The 16,955-nt window shown below is 41.3% G+C and overlaps 1 protein-coding gene across 12 annotated transcripts in view; it reads right to left on the reverse strand.

Annotated features, from left to right (window-relative positions):
- CWH43 (cell wall biogenesis 43 C-terminal homolog) overlaps positions 1-16,955 on the reverse strand; it is a 106,070-nt gene that overhangs the window by 55,915 nt on the left and 33,200 nt on the right. For 8 of the 12 annotated variants that reach the window (XM_088789770.1, XM_088789769.1, XM_088789768.1 and 5 more), the window contains 2 exons: positions 15,540-15,659; positions 4,905-5,067 (listed from right to left, as the gene is read on the reverse strand). Coding sequence is in view for 1 of the 12 variants with exons in the window: in XM_088789747.1 (XP_088645873.1) it covers positions 746-788 (43 nt within the window). In the remaining 11 variants the exon portion in view is untranslated. Of the gene's footprint in view, positions 1-745; positions 1,458-4,904; positions 5,068-8,767; positions 11,912-15,539; positions 15,660-16,955 lie in introns of those variants that run through there. The other 4 variants (XM_088789759.1, XM_088789763.1, XM_088789772.1 and 1 more) reach the window with 3 other exon arrangements.

Here is a 16,955-nt window from a genome sequence, read left to right on the forward strand (position 1 = left end):
GGCCCTCTGAATATTACCAGCTCGGCAGAAAATCAAGTTCTCAGGAAGGCGCCCCTCCCTGGCCAGAAGAACGCTTGTTTCATAATGAACAGCAAGATTCCAGTGATTTCCCAAACGTTTGTCTGAGAATTCTGATTTTAATCATACAACGCCGACAGAATTACACCAATAATTGTTCTCGGGATTTTTTGCAAAGCTAAGTAGGCACACAGGATTCGAATTCGATGCTTTACACCAAATGCCCAAATAAATGTGCAGCCACCACCAAGGCCACCCGTGTCGGGCCAACACCATCTGTAGCTACCGCCCTGTCTGCTCACCTGCAGCCGCCGGGGAAAACAGGTGCCCCTTTCCTTCCAAAAGTTGGAGTTTGGTACTGAATTTTATTAAATTAAACATAAAAGTCACGGGTGCGGGGACTCAGGAGCATACCAGCTGCGTGGGTTCAAGGCCGATACGTGGAGAACTCCCGGACCTTGGGCGCAATCCCAGGGCAGCGTGGGAACTCGGAAGGCACCGTGTCCCGCAGGCTTCGGAACCTCAATCTAGGTCTTTCACCTTTTATCTGTTTTTGTTTCTACTGAAGCAAAAGTTCCCAGGGGGACGATAAGCATCTCTATTCTGGGCCCCGAGCGCGCTTTTCTCCCTCGCAGGGTTCAACCAACCCGGCCGAGCGCCGCGGCTCCGGGTAGGGCTGGGGGCAGCGGGCACCCACGAACGCGCCGCGAGGGCGGCCTCAACTTACCTAGGAGGGTCTCCAGGAGGATTTCTCTCCACAGGGAGCGCATGGCCGCGGCGTGCAGTGGCGCCTTCTAGGAAAGCAGCGCTGGCCGACCCCGCCGCGCACACCCTGCGCCCCGCCAGCCGCCGCGTCCTCCCTGGCCCGCGTTCGCGCCCCAAGTCGCGTAGCCGAGTCCCAGCGGCCAGCCCGCCCGCGTGTTGAGCCCAGGCGTGGTTGGGGCCGCAGCCCCACCGCCTCCACCCGGCTACACCCAGCCGGCCCCGCCCGGCGCACCGGTGCGCGCTGCGCCGCGGCCGCCGTAGCCTCGCGTCCCGGGGCAGCCGTCGCTGCGCTACTGCACCCCGCGCGGGCCGCCTCTGCCAAAGCGACTGCTTCCTGCAGGTGACACGCGTCCCAGCGCGGGAACGTGGAGGACCCCGCCGTCGGACAAAAACCTGGTTGTCCGGCCGGCTCCCGGAGCAACCCTGTGATGGAGATCAGCCATCGCACAGAAGGGCGGGAACAAGTGCAACTTCGGATGAGGGGTGCCCCGGTTTAAACAAGGCCCACGGGGGTGCGTTGCGAGGAGAACGCAGAGGAGACTTAGATGGGACGGACAGCCTGGAAGACGGGCGCTGGAGCTTTGGGCGACTCTCTGGAGGCAAGCGGACTCCGGGGAGAGCCACCCGACTGTGCTACTGCTGTTCAGCGTGAATCAACAAATTGGGTGAACAAATTGCATTCCTGAAAGGTGGCCAAAAAATTCTAAAGGCTGCCGGATTGTCTGTGCCTTTTAGAGATGTCCCAACACTTGCCCAGGGGAGAGAAAACGACTGGGCGAGTGGAAACTTCGCTCCTCAACTTGATGAATAATGATCTTTGACAGTGAGCATCCCTTTGAGAGAGTTCCTCTCTTTAGCAATGGTGTGAGTGAACTAGCCAGTATTTCTCGCTCTAATATTACCACACCCCAGGATGTCTTGAATTTTTCAGAACCTTCTAAAAGCAATTTATTTTAATTTTTTTGTTAGAGTTTATCATTTATCAGTTCTGAAAAGTTTGCACTGAACTTAAACTGATGGATTGCCTAAAAGTGTAAGAATCACTTGAGAGCAATAATTGCTCTAAATCCATAGCAGTTTTGACCAGATTTCCAAATCTCTTACTTACTTACTAATATTCTTTGTCATAGGATAGACTTATGGATCAATGGAATAGAATTGAGAGTTCAAGAATAAACCCTCTCATTTAGGCTCAAATGATTTTCAACAAGCTTCCTAAGACAATTATATGGGGGAAAGGATAGTCTTTTCAGTAGTGCTTCTAGGACAACTGAATATCCGCATGAAAAAGAATAAAGTAGGACCCCACCCCATAACACACCACATACAAAAGTTAACTCAAAATGGATCAAAAACCTGAATGTGAGAGAGAAAACTATAAAACCCATGAAAGAAAACATAGGAGTAAATCTTCATGATCTTCAGTTAGGCAATGGATTCTTAGATACAACACCAAGAGCACAAATAACAAAAGAAATAATAGATAATTTGAACTTCATCAAAATTAAAAGCTTTTGAACTTCAAAAGAACATTATCCAAAAAGTGAACAGACAATACACAGAATGGGAGAAAAGATTTTTTAATCACACATCTGGTAAGGAACTGGTATACAACATATGTAAACACACACACACAACCACACAACTACAACTCAAAAAGACAACTAATCAAACTTAAAGATGAACAAGGGATTTGATAGACCTTTCTTCTAAGAACCAATACAAGTTTCCAAGCATAGGAAAAGATTCACTACCATTCCATTAGGAAAATGCAAATCAAAACCATGAGATAGCACTTCACACTCACTAAGATGGCTATAATCAAAAAGTCAGATAATAAGTGTTGGTTGGTAAGGATGTGGAGAAAGTGGAACCCTCCCACGTTGCTAGTGAGAATGTAAAATGGAAAACAGTATGGTACTTTCTCAAATGATGAAACATAGAGTTACCATATGACCTAACAATTCTCCTCCTAGGTATGTACCCAAGAGAAACGAAAACATACATAATTTGTGCACAAATGTTCATAGAAGCATTATTTGTAAGAGCCAAAAAGTAGAAACAACCCCAAAATGTAACAGACTGATGAATGGATAAACAAAATGCGGCACATCCATACAATAGAATATTATTCAACAATGAAAAGGAATAAAGTACTGATATATGCTACAATATGGATGAACCTTGAGAACACTGTGCTAAGTGAAAGAAGCCAGTCACAAAATATATCACATATTGTATGATTCCATTTATAAGAAATGTTCTGAATAGGAAAATTTATAGTGGCCGAGAGTAGATTAGTGGTTGCTCAGGGATGGGGGGACAGGTGATGAAAGGGAACTAATGGGTATACAGTTTCTTTCAAGGGGAAATAAAAGTCTTCTAAAATTAGATTGCGGCAATGGTTGCACAACTGTGAACATACTAAACACATTGTATTGCACATGTTGCACTATATAGTATGTGAATTATATCTCAATAAGGCAATTTGAAATGCAATTTGTTCTAGTTACATTTTGTAACAATATTTTGGCTGTGTTCCAGTCATTTATTATCAGGCATTCTTCACTGTGTGAAGGACTTCAGTAACTAAAAACATCAGACCCTGCATTTTACTTCCTCTCTGCCCACATAGGTTTATTTTCTGTGCACCCATATGAAAAGCATCTATTTCAGTACTGTGTGTGCCTAGTAGGTACTCTGTCAAGTTTGTCCTTTTCAAAGCTAAGTGCTAGGAAAAGCTTTGCTTCTACTAAGGAGGCAGTGTATTTTCTCTTTCATTCAGAGCTCCATTTTTCATCTTAGTGTATTTTTTTCTTCTCTTTAACAGTTATTTAATAGATCACTGCTAACTTCAAGGGAATCTGGAAAAATGCAGTCTAGCTGTGAGCCCAGAAAGGAAAGAACCAAGTTGCGGTGAGCAGCTGTCTGTCTTTGCTGTAAAAACCTACTTTATATACATCGTGTCATTCTGAGGTTTAAGTAGATCAAGTACTAAAGCAGTCAATACATTGCCTATGGAATTCACAGTATTCAGTAAATGGTAACTTGCATTATTATCTGTATACCCCTCATAATGTTTGGACTTGTGCTAAGCATATGGTAGGTTAGTACATGTTTGGTAATTACACCAGTCGCCTCTCCATTCTGAGATCATTTTAATTGCCTTCTCTAAGCTTTCTCTAATTCTTTGATTTATTTCCAACTGCAGAGACAAGTATGCCAGGGGGAATTCCATCAGAAATATTTATCCCCTCCTCTTCTACAAAGGGATAATAACGTTTCAGCTGTGTTTGCAATAATTTTTCTGATTTATTGTTTTTCCCTCCATGGTGCATTGTAGGAAATTTTATCACGATTCCTCATTCTTTCCTATGTAGCTGGTTAAGTCTGAATTATTTTTCCTGTAGACAGTTAATTATGAAGTTGCTTGTAATTTCATTGTCAAATATCATAAGCCAAATAGATTGCTCATGAGACCTTTTAATTACCTTGTTCTCCATTGAATATCATTGCTATTTAACCACTGTTACCATATAACTTTTAATCATTACACACAGGATACGAGTTACTGTACAACTGAGAACAGCATCATTCAGTTTGACTTCCTCTGTGAATGCACCATTATATATAAATTCACCGCTGCTACCTTGATTTTCATATTTTAAGTCTGCTGGTTATAATTTAATTTTGAAGGCCCTGGTCTTTTCAATTTTGCTGGAATCCCTTCTTTGACCTCAAGTTGCTATTTGCATTCTTATTTTACATGGAAATGAATGGAGCTCATTATAGCACTGCCCAATGCTTCTTTCTTCCTCCTCTATTTCTTGGAGCAGGAACTCATCAAGTTCAGTCAGAACATATTGAGACTATTTTTCATATAATCAGAAGACAAGAATCTCTGCTAGGAGATAAAGATAATACTCTTTATGGTATAATCAAGATCTTCTGGTCTAGCAAAAAACAGAAATGCTTTTCTTTGAAGAGATAAAATAAAAAGAAACCCCTTCATGTCACTTCAAGCTCTCAATCATGCTCATTAATTTTTTGAAAAGCATCTGTGCCACTTTAGGATAAGCCAAGTTCATGATTCCAATGACAGATGTTTATTTCTCACTCACATCACATGTCCATGATGGGTTGGCTGCAGCTGCACTCCATCCTTATGAATCTGGGACTCAGGCTGACAAACGCACCTCTACCTGCGGGGCTCATGGAAGACCACATCAATTCCACTCATGCTCAGCAAATCCAGTGGTCAAGCCGGCCTCAGTGGGGCAGGGTCTATACAGAGAAGCAGAAAGTTGTTTTTGAACAATAATGCAATCTATTACAGCCCTCCCTTTTCCCCGTAAAAATGTATACTTCTGTTCTTTTAATTAGTCATTGGTAGTTATTTAATGATTATATTTGAATGCCTGCTTTTTTTTTTTTTTTTTTTTTTGCCTAATACATGCAGAATATTTTCTCACGTCAATAAAAAATCTCTGCAAAGTGACTTCCCATGGCTGTATATTATTTCATAACATGACCTTGCCTTTTCAGCTGTCATTTCTGCCACCACCTCCAGAGAGAGTGGGCTAGTTTAGGCCGCTCAGGAAGCAGACACCAAGACAAAATTAGACGTGGAAGGGATTTATGAGGGAAATACCCAAGAAAAACAAGGGAGGGGGCAGAGGTGGGGAGAAAGCCTGCAGATTATAATACAGGTCTGACACCTGTGTAAGGAGAGAGGGAAGGGAGGGGGCATGGGTAGGAAGAGCCTCAGACTGCAGTGACCTCTGCGAAAGTCCTCCCAGGCAGAATGGGAGTCTATTCGAGTGTCCTGCATTAGAGAGGAATGGCCCAACTGTACCCCTCAGTGCCCATTCATTGGAGGGAGCTGCCTGGGTAGAGCAGAGACATGGAATGAATGCTGCAGTGTATGCCAGAGGCTCTTAGTTAATTATACTCCGCACCACAGGTTCTCTGAGTGGCACACGTCCATAATGCCGAAGGAGTGTTCCCACCTTTTCCTTTGGCATTACTGGTTGCTGAGTCAAAGTCTGATTTATGGAGATTGGACCATGTGCCCTTACTGCAAGGAAGCCTGGAGGAGCAAGTGACTGGCATTTCAGCACCAAAGGAGGAAATCGCCTCCTTAGATGTAGATGCAAACAAATGAGTGTAAAACATGTAAAACACTTAGCCCAGCACCTGGGGAAGCTGCTATCCTCACCAAGAGCACAGAGAATGTCAGGGGTGGTGATGGAAGGAGAATGGGTGGTTGAGTCAGTTTCTCTTGGGTTCAAATTTTGATTCTAGCCTTCCTGCAAAATTGGCCCAGTGACTTAACTTTTCAGAGCCTCCTGTCCTCAACTGTAAAGCCTCCTTTGCAGAGTCATTGTGAGGATTTGCGTTGCTATATAGGAAATGATTGGCCCAGAGTAGGCTCTGAGAAGACAACAATACTGTAGTTACTTTGTAGTGAACAGAGTAAGGAGCCCCAGGATCACAGTATAAACTCTGGGGGGAGGGCACTATGCCATGTTGATCTTCGAAGGCCTGGTACTCAGTAGAGACCATGGCATATACCTGGCCCGCAATAGATACTGGTTAATGAATGAATAACTGAGTGAATGAATGAACATATTTTTTTATTGGTAGATAACCAAGACAGAGCTACATAAATCATTTTAAACCAGGATTTTGTTTTGCAGACTAATTCTTCCTAATAACGTTCTCCCCTCTCTTTATTTTTTCCTAGTGTTCTTGCATTCAACCCAACCTCTCCAAGGAGCTTAGAGAGTATTAAGTCAAGTTGTTTTATTTCATTAATTTAATTTTTATTCTTATCAAAGTATGTAATAGTTTTAAGAGTCACATAATAAGGACAAAACATCTTTCCCCTGTCCTATCCCTCCATGTCCTTATTCCCCGTTCCTCATAGGCGACCAGTTTCAACTCCTTAGCTTTTCCTTGGTATTTACTTCCATATGTCTATTTCTTGTTTTTTTACAAAAATTTAGACATTATTGATTTTTTTATTGTAGAAGATAGAGGTTTAAATCTCTTCACCCAGACACACACACACACACTTCTTCATCTATCCAATAGTTGTTTCAGTTATTTCACAAATTTTTAGTAAATCAGTAGTGTGTTTATTATATTAGTATTATGCCAGTGCTGAGCTATGCAGTCGTCTTTTATTTCTCATACAATTTTTTTGGTCTTCTCTAGTTCATAATTGATCTATTGTCTTTTCCATCTACTTACCCATGACAACCACAAATTAATTCCCAAACTATCCCCCAGAGCTATAAAACCTCGTGATAGTCAAACCCAGGAGGTCTTCTACTCTTCCCTTTTTCCTTGGAGTTCTCTCTCTGGCTGCCCTCTACTGTTCTGCTCCAATCTGGACAGGTTTCTCTCCAAGCCTAGAGAGCTATTGTCCTGGAGCTTCTCTTTCGCCCCATTTGAGAAACTGCTTTCACCTCTTGCCAGTTTTTAACTCCCTATTTCCAGGATCCCATGTTTTCCTCTTAACTGGTTTACTGCAGTGGCTTCCTGAGAGAGTGCATGAGAAGTAAGAAGTTTTTTTTTTTAGACTTTCTCTACAAATGCCATTATCCAAACTTGTGGGAACAATCCATTGAGATTGAGAAATTATTAGACTAGGAAACACCTTATTGTGATTATTCATGCCAAGGTTTGAGCAAGTATGACAGAAATTCCAATGGAACAGGGGCTTGAACAAGATTGAGGTTTAGTCTCTCTCACATAAATGTTGGCCTAAGTAATCCCAGGCTGGTATGATGGCTTTACAGTTATCAGGATCCCAGGCTCTTTCTATCTTGTTGCTCAGCATTTCCCCAACAGGCAGATTCCCCTTCATGATTCAAGATAATCACTTCAGCTCCAGGCCTCACATCCTCATTCAAACCAAGAATAAGAAAAGGGAAGGAGAAGGAGAGAGGACCGTGTTTGAAGGACATTTTCTAAAAGTTGCACACACTACTTCTACTTATATTCCTTTGACCAGAATTTAATCATGTGATTGCATTAATATTCTATCCTTCTTTTATTTTTGGTTTTAACCTTATCTTCATGATAATGATTTTTGAAGGTTGGCATAGTTGTCTTCCCAGTTACCTTCGTCCATGCTGGTGGCTTTAGGCTTCAGAATTATTTTTAGCTTTCTTGGTGGTGGAGGCCATGCAGGGAAGATACTATGTACCATGTGAAAGAAAGTGGTTTGCATTGAGAAAAAAATTAATACTACATGAAGAGAAGGGCAAACTGGCTTGGGCAGAGAAGAAGTCTTGGCAGCGTTCAAGTCCCTTGTTCTATTTGTTTCTAAGACCCAGCTGCACGTATGCCCTTCCCATGGTTTGTTCAGTGCTTCCATGAATCCTGTTATCAGTAAATCTTCCCTTTAGCCCAAGCCAGTTTGATTCACATTTTTGTCACTTGAAAACACAATAATCTTGATTAATTCATATTCAAACAAAGTAGCTTGTTGTAATTGCAACAGAGCTTTTTCGTTGTGCACATGGCTAGTTTCCCAGGGGCAGAGGTTGGGACTGATGGCCAAAGGGTACAAGGCTTATTTTTGAGGTGAAAACCTTCCAAAATTGAGGGTAGTGATGGTTTCATAATTCTGTCAATACACCAAATCTCATTGGATTGTATACAGTGATACCTCAGTTTTCAAACATAATCCATTCCAGAAGACCATTCAAGTTCTGAAACGTTCGAAAACCGAGGCATGGTTTCCCCATAGAAAGTAATGCAAAATGGATTAACCCATCCCAGACCTTTAAAATCAACCCTTAAAATGGCAATTTAGCATGAATTTTGCTATCTAATGATACCACAGATCCATAAAATGATACACAATGAAAACAACAAACACAATATACTGTACTGGAAAAGGAATAATAAATAAATACAACGTAAAAACAGTACTGTATATGATAAAAATGAAAATGTAATTTTCACTTACCTGCCACGATGATAGTCATGGTTTGGATGTGGGGTCACCTTCAATAGTAACAATATGTGGCTGTTCTTCAGGTGTTCTCTAGCCCTCTTCCATAATCACTGTAGGTGACTCCTCTCCTGCCATTCCTTCCCTTGATTATTTACTCCACTGACACCTGGTTTAGACTCACTGAATCTTTTCCTCACTAAAAATTTTTCAATTGACGTTTGCTTTTTCCGATGTTTGAAAATGTGTCTAAAGTGAGACATAGCATTACCATTGAAAGTGTTAGTGGCCTGACTTACAGCAGCTTTATCAGGGTGATATTTTTCAACAAAAGTTTGCACTTCAACCCATTTTGCACTCATTTCTTTGATCAGTGCAGTAGAAACACTGTCTCTTCCCTCCTCAGTTGCCACCTGTTCCTGCTCTGTCAGAATGTTCTGAAGTTCTTCTGTGGTGAGTTCAGACTTGTGGTCCTTCACTAACTCCTCCACATCATCACTACTCACTTCCAAGCCCATGGACTTTGCCAGAGACACAACATCCTCAACAATAGGAGCATCCTCTTCAACATCCTCAAGTACACGTTCAGGGACAGCGTCCGGCCACAGTTTTTTCCATGCTGATTTCATTGTTCTGTGAGACACACCCCTCCATGCTTTGTCAATGAGATGTAAGCAATGTAGGATATTGAAATGATTCTTCCAGAACTCTCTGAGGGTTAGCTCTGTGTCTGAGGTCACCTCAAAGCACCTTTGGAACAGTGCTTTGGTGTAAAGCTTCTTGAAATTAGATATGACCTGCTAGTCCATGGGCTGGATGAGAGGAGTCGTGTTGGGGGCCAAAAACTTTACATTGGTAAAGCTGAACTCTTCCATCAACTCGTCCTCCAAGCATGCGGGGTGAGCTGGAGCATTCTCCATAACAAGCAGGCACTTCATTGGAAGATTTTTGTCTTGGAAGCATGTTTTTACACTTGGCCCGAACACTTCATAAACCCACTCAGTAAAAAATTGCCTGGTTACCCAAGTTTTGCTGTTTGTCCTCCACATCACATGCAATTTGCTTTTTATGACATTGTTTTTCTTAAATACCCTGGTTTTGGCAGAATGGTAGACTAGCAAAGGCTTCAACTTAAAACCCCCACTTGCATTCCCACAAAATAAAAAGGTTAGCTGGTCTTTCATGGGCTTGTGTCCTGCGATGAATTCTCCTCCTTTGTTATGTAGGTCCTCTTTGGCATTTTCTTCCAAAAGAAAGTTTTCATCACAGTTGAAAACTTGTTGGGGAAGGAAACCCTCTGCCTCTACATAATCTTTAAATTCCAAACAAATTGGTTGGCGTCTTCTTTGTTGGCACTGGCAGTTTCACCTTGTCTCACCACATTGTGTATGCCAGTTCTCCTCTTAAACTTTTCAAACCACCCTCTACTTACCTTGAAAATATCACTCTCAGCACTTGTTACAGGGGTGTTTTTGATGAGGTCAGCATGCAAATGTAAAGCTTTTTCACAAATTATGCTCTCACAAATGCTGTCACCGGCCAACTGTTTTTCATTTATCCATACGAAAAGCAATTTTTCCACTTCTTCAATTGTCTGTGTTCTTTGTCTTGTGTTTTAACACCTCTTGCAACACTGGCTCCTTTAACAGCTTCTTTATTTTTTAAGATGGTACAAATTGTAGATTGGCAATACCAAACTGTGTTGCCAGATCACATACACGGACACCACTTTCATGTTGGAAATAATTTCCTTCTTCACCTCTATTGTTGTTCTGTTAATGATTCTCTTGGCTTTGCAGCTTTTATCCATTTCTCACAGCAAGGGGTGATTGGCAGAGGGCTCCTGATATGACATGAACACAGATTGATTGCACACAGTCACAAAAACAAATTGGTTGCAAGAGTGCTCCTGAGATTAGCTGAACACAGATTTATGCACTGGGTTCCACACAGTCACAAAAACAAATTGGTTGCAAGAGTGCTCCTAAGATGAGATGAGCACAGATTGATTGCACACAGTCACCAAATAAGCCCAGATATCACCTCTGTGTTGCGCGGGTGCTCAGGACTCAACAGCCAACAGCTAGGCCTCAGGATCTTGCACTCAGTGGAAGCCGCATGACAAGTTGGACTTTCAAAGTGTGTTCGAAAACCGAAGCATTTACTTCCGGTTTACGCGTTGGTAAACCAAAATGTTCATCAACAGGGATGTTCGAAAACCGAGGTACTACTGTACTTTAAATATACTATTTAAATTAAAATTATTTGATTATTTTAAAATTGAATTTTATCATATGTGCATTATATTTCAGTAAACTTGTTTTTGAAAACCATTATACGTTATAAAATTGCCACCAGTGAATCAGGACCTGGTCAGGACCCCCATAATAGAGGACTTGCAATGTCCCCAACCTCACCATTCCTTGACCTATAGCCTAAGGATAGATCATCCTCCTGCGGCTGGAGCTCAGAATGTACCCTGTCTCACCCAGTTCCCTGTTTTAGAAAATTACGCTGAAATTTATGATTAATACCCTTACACTTATTGATTGCAATCTCTGTGGTCTAGCACTTTTTCCAGGCTAACCCTATCATTGTTCCTAAATTGCTGATTCCACCATTGCATTGCCAGAGGGAAAACTCCATGCAGACCCCCGAACTGTCATGTAGCTGTCGACAAAAAAACATCAAACCTAAGAGAAAGCTTATAAGAGTTTATCTGAGCCAAACTGAAAAACATCCAACCTAAGAGAAAGCTCATAAAGAGTTTATTTGAGCCAAACTGATGACAATTGTCGGGAAGCAGTTTCAAAGGATTGAGACAATGCTCTGGAAAATGGCCATTTTGCAACTTATTTTATACATTAGAATCAAAGGAAGAGGGTTACATGAAATCCATTGGTTGTAGATTAAGGGGGTGGGAGAAAGCAAAGCAGGGAAATCTCTGGGATTGGATAAAAAGCAAAATGGAGAGACACACACTTATTTTTACATTGGTGGATATAGGATAGTTAATAGAGTTTTGCAGAACATAGAGATGGTATTTGGGGAACAAGATAACAATGAGAGATTTTGTAGTTTCCTGCTCTGGTGTGGTGGGTTGTCACCTCTGGAGGGTCCAGAAAAAGAGATTGCTCTGACGTTCCAAGGGTATGTTATCTAAGATGCAAAAAGACAACAGATAGGCTCACTTAAGGTAAAGACTGACCTTTGTCCAGGAAGCTACAGGCCAAGGATGTGATTCCTGCCATGGCCCACCTTAGTTAAGAACTTTTATGCTCACCCCATCCTATGTGGTTATTTTCAGTCCCTGAGCTTGTCAGGTTTAACAGGTGGCCACTTTTCCGTCCACAGTAGAAATTGGTCTGACACTGAAAAGCAAATTGTGACCCCAAAATTTCAGATCATATCCAAAGCAGGAATTCATTAAAGGGAAGAGATAAATTTCAAATAAAATAAATAGGTTTTTGGATTATTTGATAATCCCATAATGAAGAGGAACAGAGATGTATTTAACTGGAAAAAGTATTTAAGTTTCTTGCTAATTTGACATGAAATACTGCTATTTAAAGAGATAACAGAAATTATGATATACCAGTCCCACGAGGTCATAGAAACAAAAGCTGGTAAATAAGTGCTGTGAATTCAAGCAGTATTCAAGATTAGATACTATACAAGAAAGTTAGAAAACGTTCTGAAATCTTACAGCTTGTATATGAGTGATAGAGATTTCCCCAAATTTGAACATAAATCTCAGTGTATTTACATATAACATTACAAATTAATTGTGAAGCTGAGGGAAAATTCTTCTCAATTATCAACATCAAACAAATTTTGATGAAACATGATTAAGGAAAATCTGAATTGTCTTTCTATTCTCACCACAGAAAATATTGCAAAATCATTTTTTTTTATGGAGAGAAATAGTTTTTTAAATGTAGGAGAAAAGTGTGTTAAAGAGGTGTGTGAGACAGTTAAATAATAAAACATACTTTACTTATATGCATTGTGCAATGTCTGTAGTTGTTAGTTTTTTGAAATAGTTTGTTGTCATTTCTTTTCTCATTTTAAAATACTTTCATACCTGATTTTTGTATTGGTAATTTTGTATTCTTTCATCTTAAAGAGAGCCCCCTAACTGAGTATCCTACAGGTTCCACAAAACTAGGGCCTGGGCCTGGATATAAGTTAAAATGGCTATGTAGTTTCTTAACAGGAAGAAATCTGGGCTTCTTTTTGCAGACGCTGACCAGGTGGTCACCGGACAGTGGGTTGTACTGGGCCTTGACCAGCAGGTGGCAGTGAAGTAGAGCAATTCCAAATAATAGCCTCAGTTGCCAACAAAAATAGCTGCGAGATAAAAGGTTATTTTTACATACTGCCTGGTACCAGATGTTTCACTTTGGTGTTTTGGAGCATCGTAGAGGAAGAATGTTTTAAGAAAGATCTGAAGCATAAATATAGCTTTCCTAACCAGTTAAAATATACTAAGTGAGTCTTAGAGGTATGACAATTAATTTCGTGAACTTGTTGCAACTACGTTGCTAACCCTTTTTTGATATCAGAGGGATTATTCATTACGAATTTGTACCAAATGGACAGTTAACCAAGTTTACTAGTTGGAAGTGCTGAAAAGGCTGCTTGGAAAAGTTAGATGACCTGAACTTTTCGCCAATAATTCATGGCTCTTGCATCACGACAATGCACCAGCTCACACAGCACTGTCTGTGAGGGAGCTTTTAGCCAGTAAACAAACAGCTGTATTGGAACACTCTCCCTACTCGCCTGATCTGGCCCCCGATGATTTTCTTTACCTGAGTATAAAGGAAATATTGAAAGGAAGACATTTTTATGACATTCAGGACATCGAGGGTAATATGATGACAGCTCTGATGGCCATTTCAGAAAAAAGAGTTCCAAAATTGCTTTGAAGGGTGGACTAAGCACTGGCATCAGTGCATAGCTCCCAAGGGGAGTACTTTAAAGGTGAATGTAGTGATATTCAGCAATGAGGTATGTAGCACTTTTTCTAGGATGAGTTCATGAATTTAATTGTCCAATCTCATATATTTAATAGCAAGTTGACCCTATCCACCAACCCTTATTATAATTATTTGGTTATACCGTTATGAGCACCATGCTTCAGAGTTTTACTGCACCAAAACCAGTTTCTCCTAAGGTGTATCTTCTTCCTTATTACACTGCAGGAGAGGCCATTGATTTTCCACTTAAAATAAGCCTCTTCTAATCTTGAAAAGCAAATATCAATTTGCAGAATCTGTTACATGCAAAACTGAAAGAATCTCATGTTGATAAAGAACAGCCATAGCAATTATAGCAGCACTGTGGGCCAGTGGCAGGTGGAAAGATCAATGTCAGTTAAACCCCGGCGACCTTTCGAACACTAGTGCACAAGTTGGATCCTTGGCATAACTCTAACAATAATAGCTAGGGCTGGCTCTGTGCCAGGCATTGTTCCAAGTTCTTTATGTTGTTTTATTAACTCAAATAATGCTCACAACAATCTCATCAGGTGGCACTAGGTATTATTACTTCTGTTTTCAGATGAGGAAACTGAGCCACAGAGAGGTTAAATAACTTACTAAGGTCACACAGTAAGTGACAGAGCTGGGCGCTGAGTCTAGGCAGCCCGGCTCATGAATTGAGGCACTTCGCCACCTGCTACTGCCTTTTGCTACAAATCCAATCCTATTTTTATCCCTTCAGAAGAGAACATCATTACGAAACAATCAGTGGGACATACCCTAAAAACAGTGATACCATAATGTTCCAGTCTTTAACAATGACAAAAAATGATGCTCTCACTAAGTCAGATTCTCTCCTCCATGTTAAGAAAGCTGCACTGCCCGAGAGTAGAAGAGAACGAGAACTCAACTTCGCTCCCTTTTCTCCTGCCGTGACTGACCAGTGCAGCTGCCAACTCTAACTTCCCACAGAATATCACTAAGATTTCTCTGTCCGTGGCATTCCCCAGAGTCTCCATGGCATTATCCAGAGTCTTTCTTTCTTTGCTATGAAACTCAAAAGAATAGACTGTACTCACATTCCCCATTGCCTAGTCATTCACTCACCCCTCAGTCCTCAAACGGACTCTCCTCCATCTGCTCCTGGGAAGCTGACCTCAGTGAGATCACCTCCATCACCCAGTCAGCTCCACCTCTCCCAGCCTCTTCCCTCAGCTTAGATAACCTTTCTCCCTCTGGTCTCCTTCTACATCTCTGCCCTATCGTAGCCTCACTTGCTGATGTCCTCTCCTGTTTTCTTCCCTTCTTTTCTCCCATTCTACACTCTCCCTCGCCCTCTGATCTGTCTGGCACCACTCAGAAACTGACGCGGTCCAACACTTTCTTTTTCCAGCTGCTCCCCTTTGCTCCCGTCTCGTATTTCCTGCTGTCCATCATACATCTGTCTTTGGATGTCTCCTCTCATAACATCCAGAATAGTGCCTTCTGCCCACCCACTGCATTCCTTTTCTTACATCCCCTCTTTCAGCTAATGACATCATCCTCACCAAAGTTACACACCCCAGCACCACCTTGCAGTGCTTCCCTCCCCTTGATTCTATCTGGTCCGTGAGTACTGGCGACTCTCCCTCTAACTTGTTTCCAGCCTCATCCCCCTCAGTCTCCATTCCCACAGCCCTTGCTCAGTTTCATATTCAACCACATCGGCTCTGCATAATAGCATTTCCTAATTTGTTTATCAGTTTACTATCATAGCCACTTCCCCAATCTCCATCTCCCAATTTCCACTCTATCCCACTTACCTTCCTCAAATAAAGACTGATGGGGCGGCCGGTTAGCTCAGTTGATTACAGCATGGTGCTACTAATAACACCAAGGTTGCAGGTTCGATCCCCACATGGGCCACTGGGAGCTGCGCCCTCCTTTAAAAAAATAAATAAATTAGTAAAGACTGATGACATCACTGTCCTACGTTAAGATCCTTGGTGGCTTCCACAAAGGACAGTGTATGTTCCTTAGAATGTCATTTAATGACTGCTGCAGTCCAGTCCCAACTTGTGTTGCTCAGTTCACCTGTGATTACAATGCCCACTCTACCCCCTCACTCAAACACTCCATATTAGCCCCCATGCTGGACAGGGCAAATAACATACAAGTAAGCTTGCTAGCAGACAGCCTGGGGTCAATATCTAAATCGACCACATCCAGCTATGGGACTTTGGAACTATTATTTAATCTCCCTGTACCTCAGTTTCTTTATCTACAAAAAGTCTGCAATGATCTTTTCCTAACAAGAATGGCTATTCGCTGAACAAATATTTGTAGAGTATCTACTATGTACTGAATGTTGTGCTGAGAACTCAATAAATATTAGTTCCTTTTCTCTATACCTACTTCCCCCTCCTTTTGTTAATGCAGTTCTTTCTACCTGAGCAAACCACTCTCCCCTCCCCTCCCAATCCTTCAAGCCAAGGTTCAGTAGTTATTTGTGACATAAATGTCACAAATAATTAGTGAAGGAGTGCCTAGCCTTGCCTTGAGGTTCCCCCAGCCCTCAAGACAGGACTCAAACTCCTTCCTCAGTGTTTGGAACCAGATATCGTGCAGTGTATTTTGTTAGCTTTCTAATGCATTCTTTCTTCTTCTGGACTGGGAGCTCTTTGAATATAGGAATGGTGTCTTACGTATCTTTGCACTTTAGGCATCTAAATACGTATATTCAAGAAGAAAAAATGCATTGTTACCTACTGTTACCAAGACTTTACCACTCTTAACATGATTCTCTGGAAATTAATTATAGATACTCTGTTGAAGTATCCTGAACATTTTCAAACTGCCTTTCTTATATTGTGCTGAATAACTTCCTGCCTTGATACAATAAAACCTTGTTAATTTGATATATGAAGCACAAAAGAAAATGGGCTTTGAATGAACGACTGACTTGTTTTTTCTAATATTTATATTAGAAAACAGCTGTTGATTAGTTAGCTACAAAACAGCCATTGCTAATGTTTGCGTATTATTTTGAAGTAATGATGTTTAATCACATGTACTTGTTTTTGCTAATATTACCCACATTTTAGTTACTTTGGTTTTTTAATTTTTTTGTCTGTCTCCCCCTGACTAGAATGTAAATGTCCAAAAAGGCAGGAATCTTGTCTATCTTGTTCACTGCTGTGTTCCCAGAGCCTAAAACAGTGTTTAATAATATTTGTTGA

Source organism: Rhinolophus sinicus, chromosome 1 (assembly GCF_057876585.1).
Source record: "Rhinolophus sinicus isolate RSI-liver-muscle chromosome 1, RSI-T2T, whole genome shotgun sequence".
Lineage (NCBI taxonomy): Eukaryota > Metazoa > Chordata > Mammalia > Chiroptera > Rhinolophidae > Rhinolophus > Rhinolophus sinicus.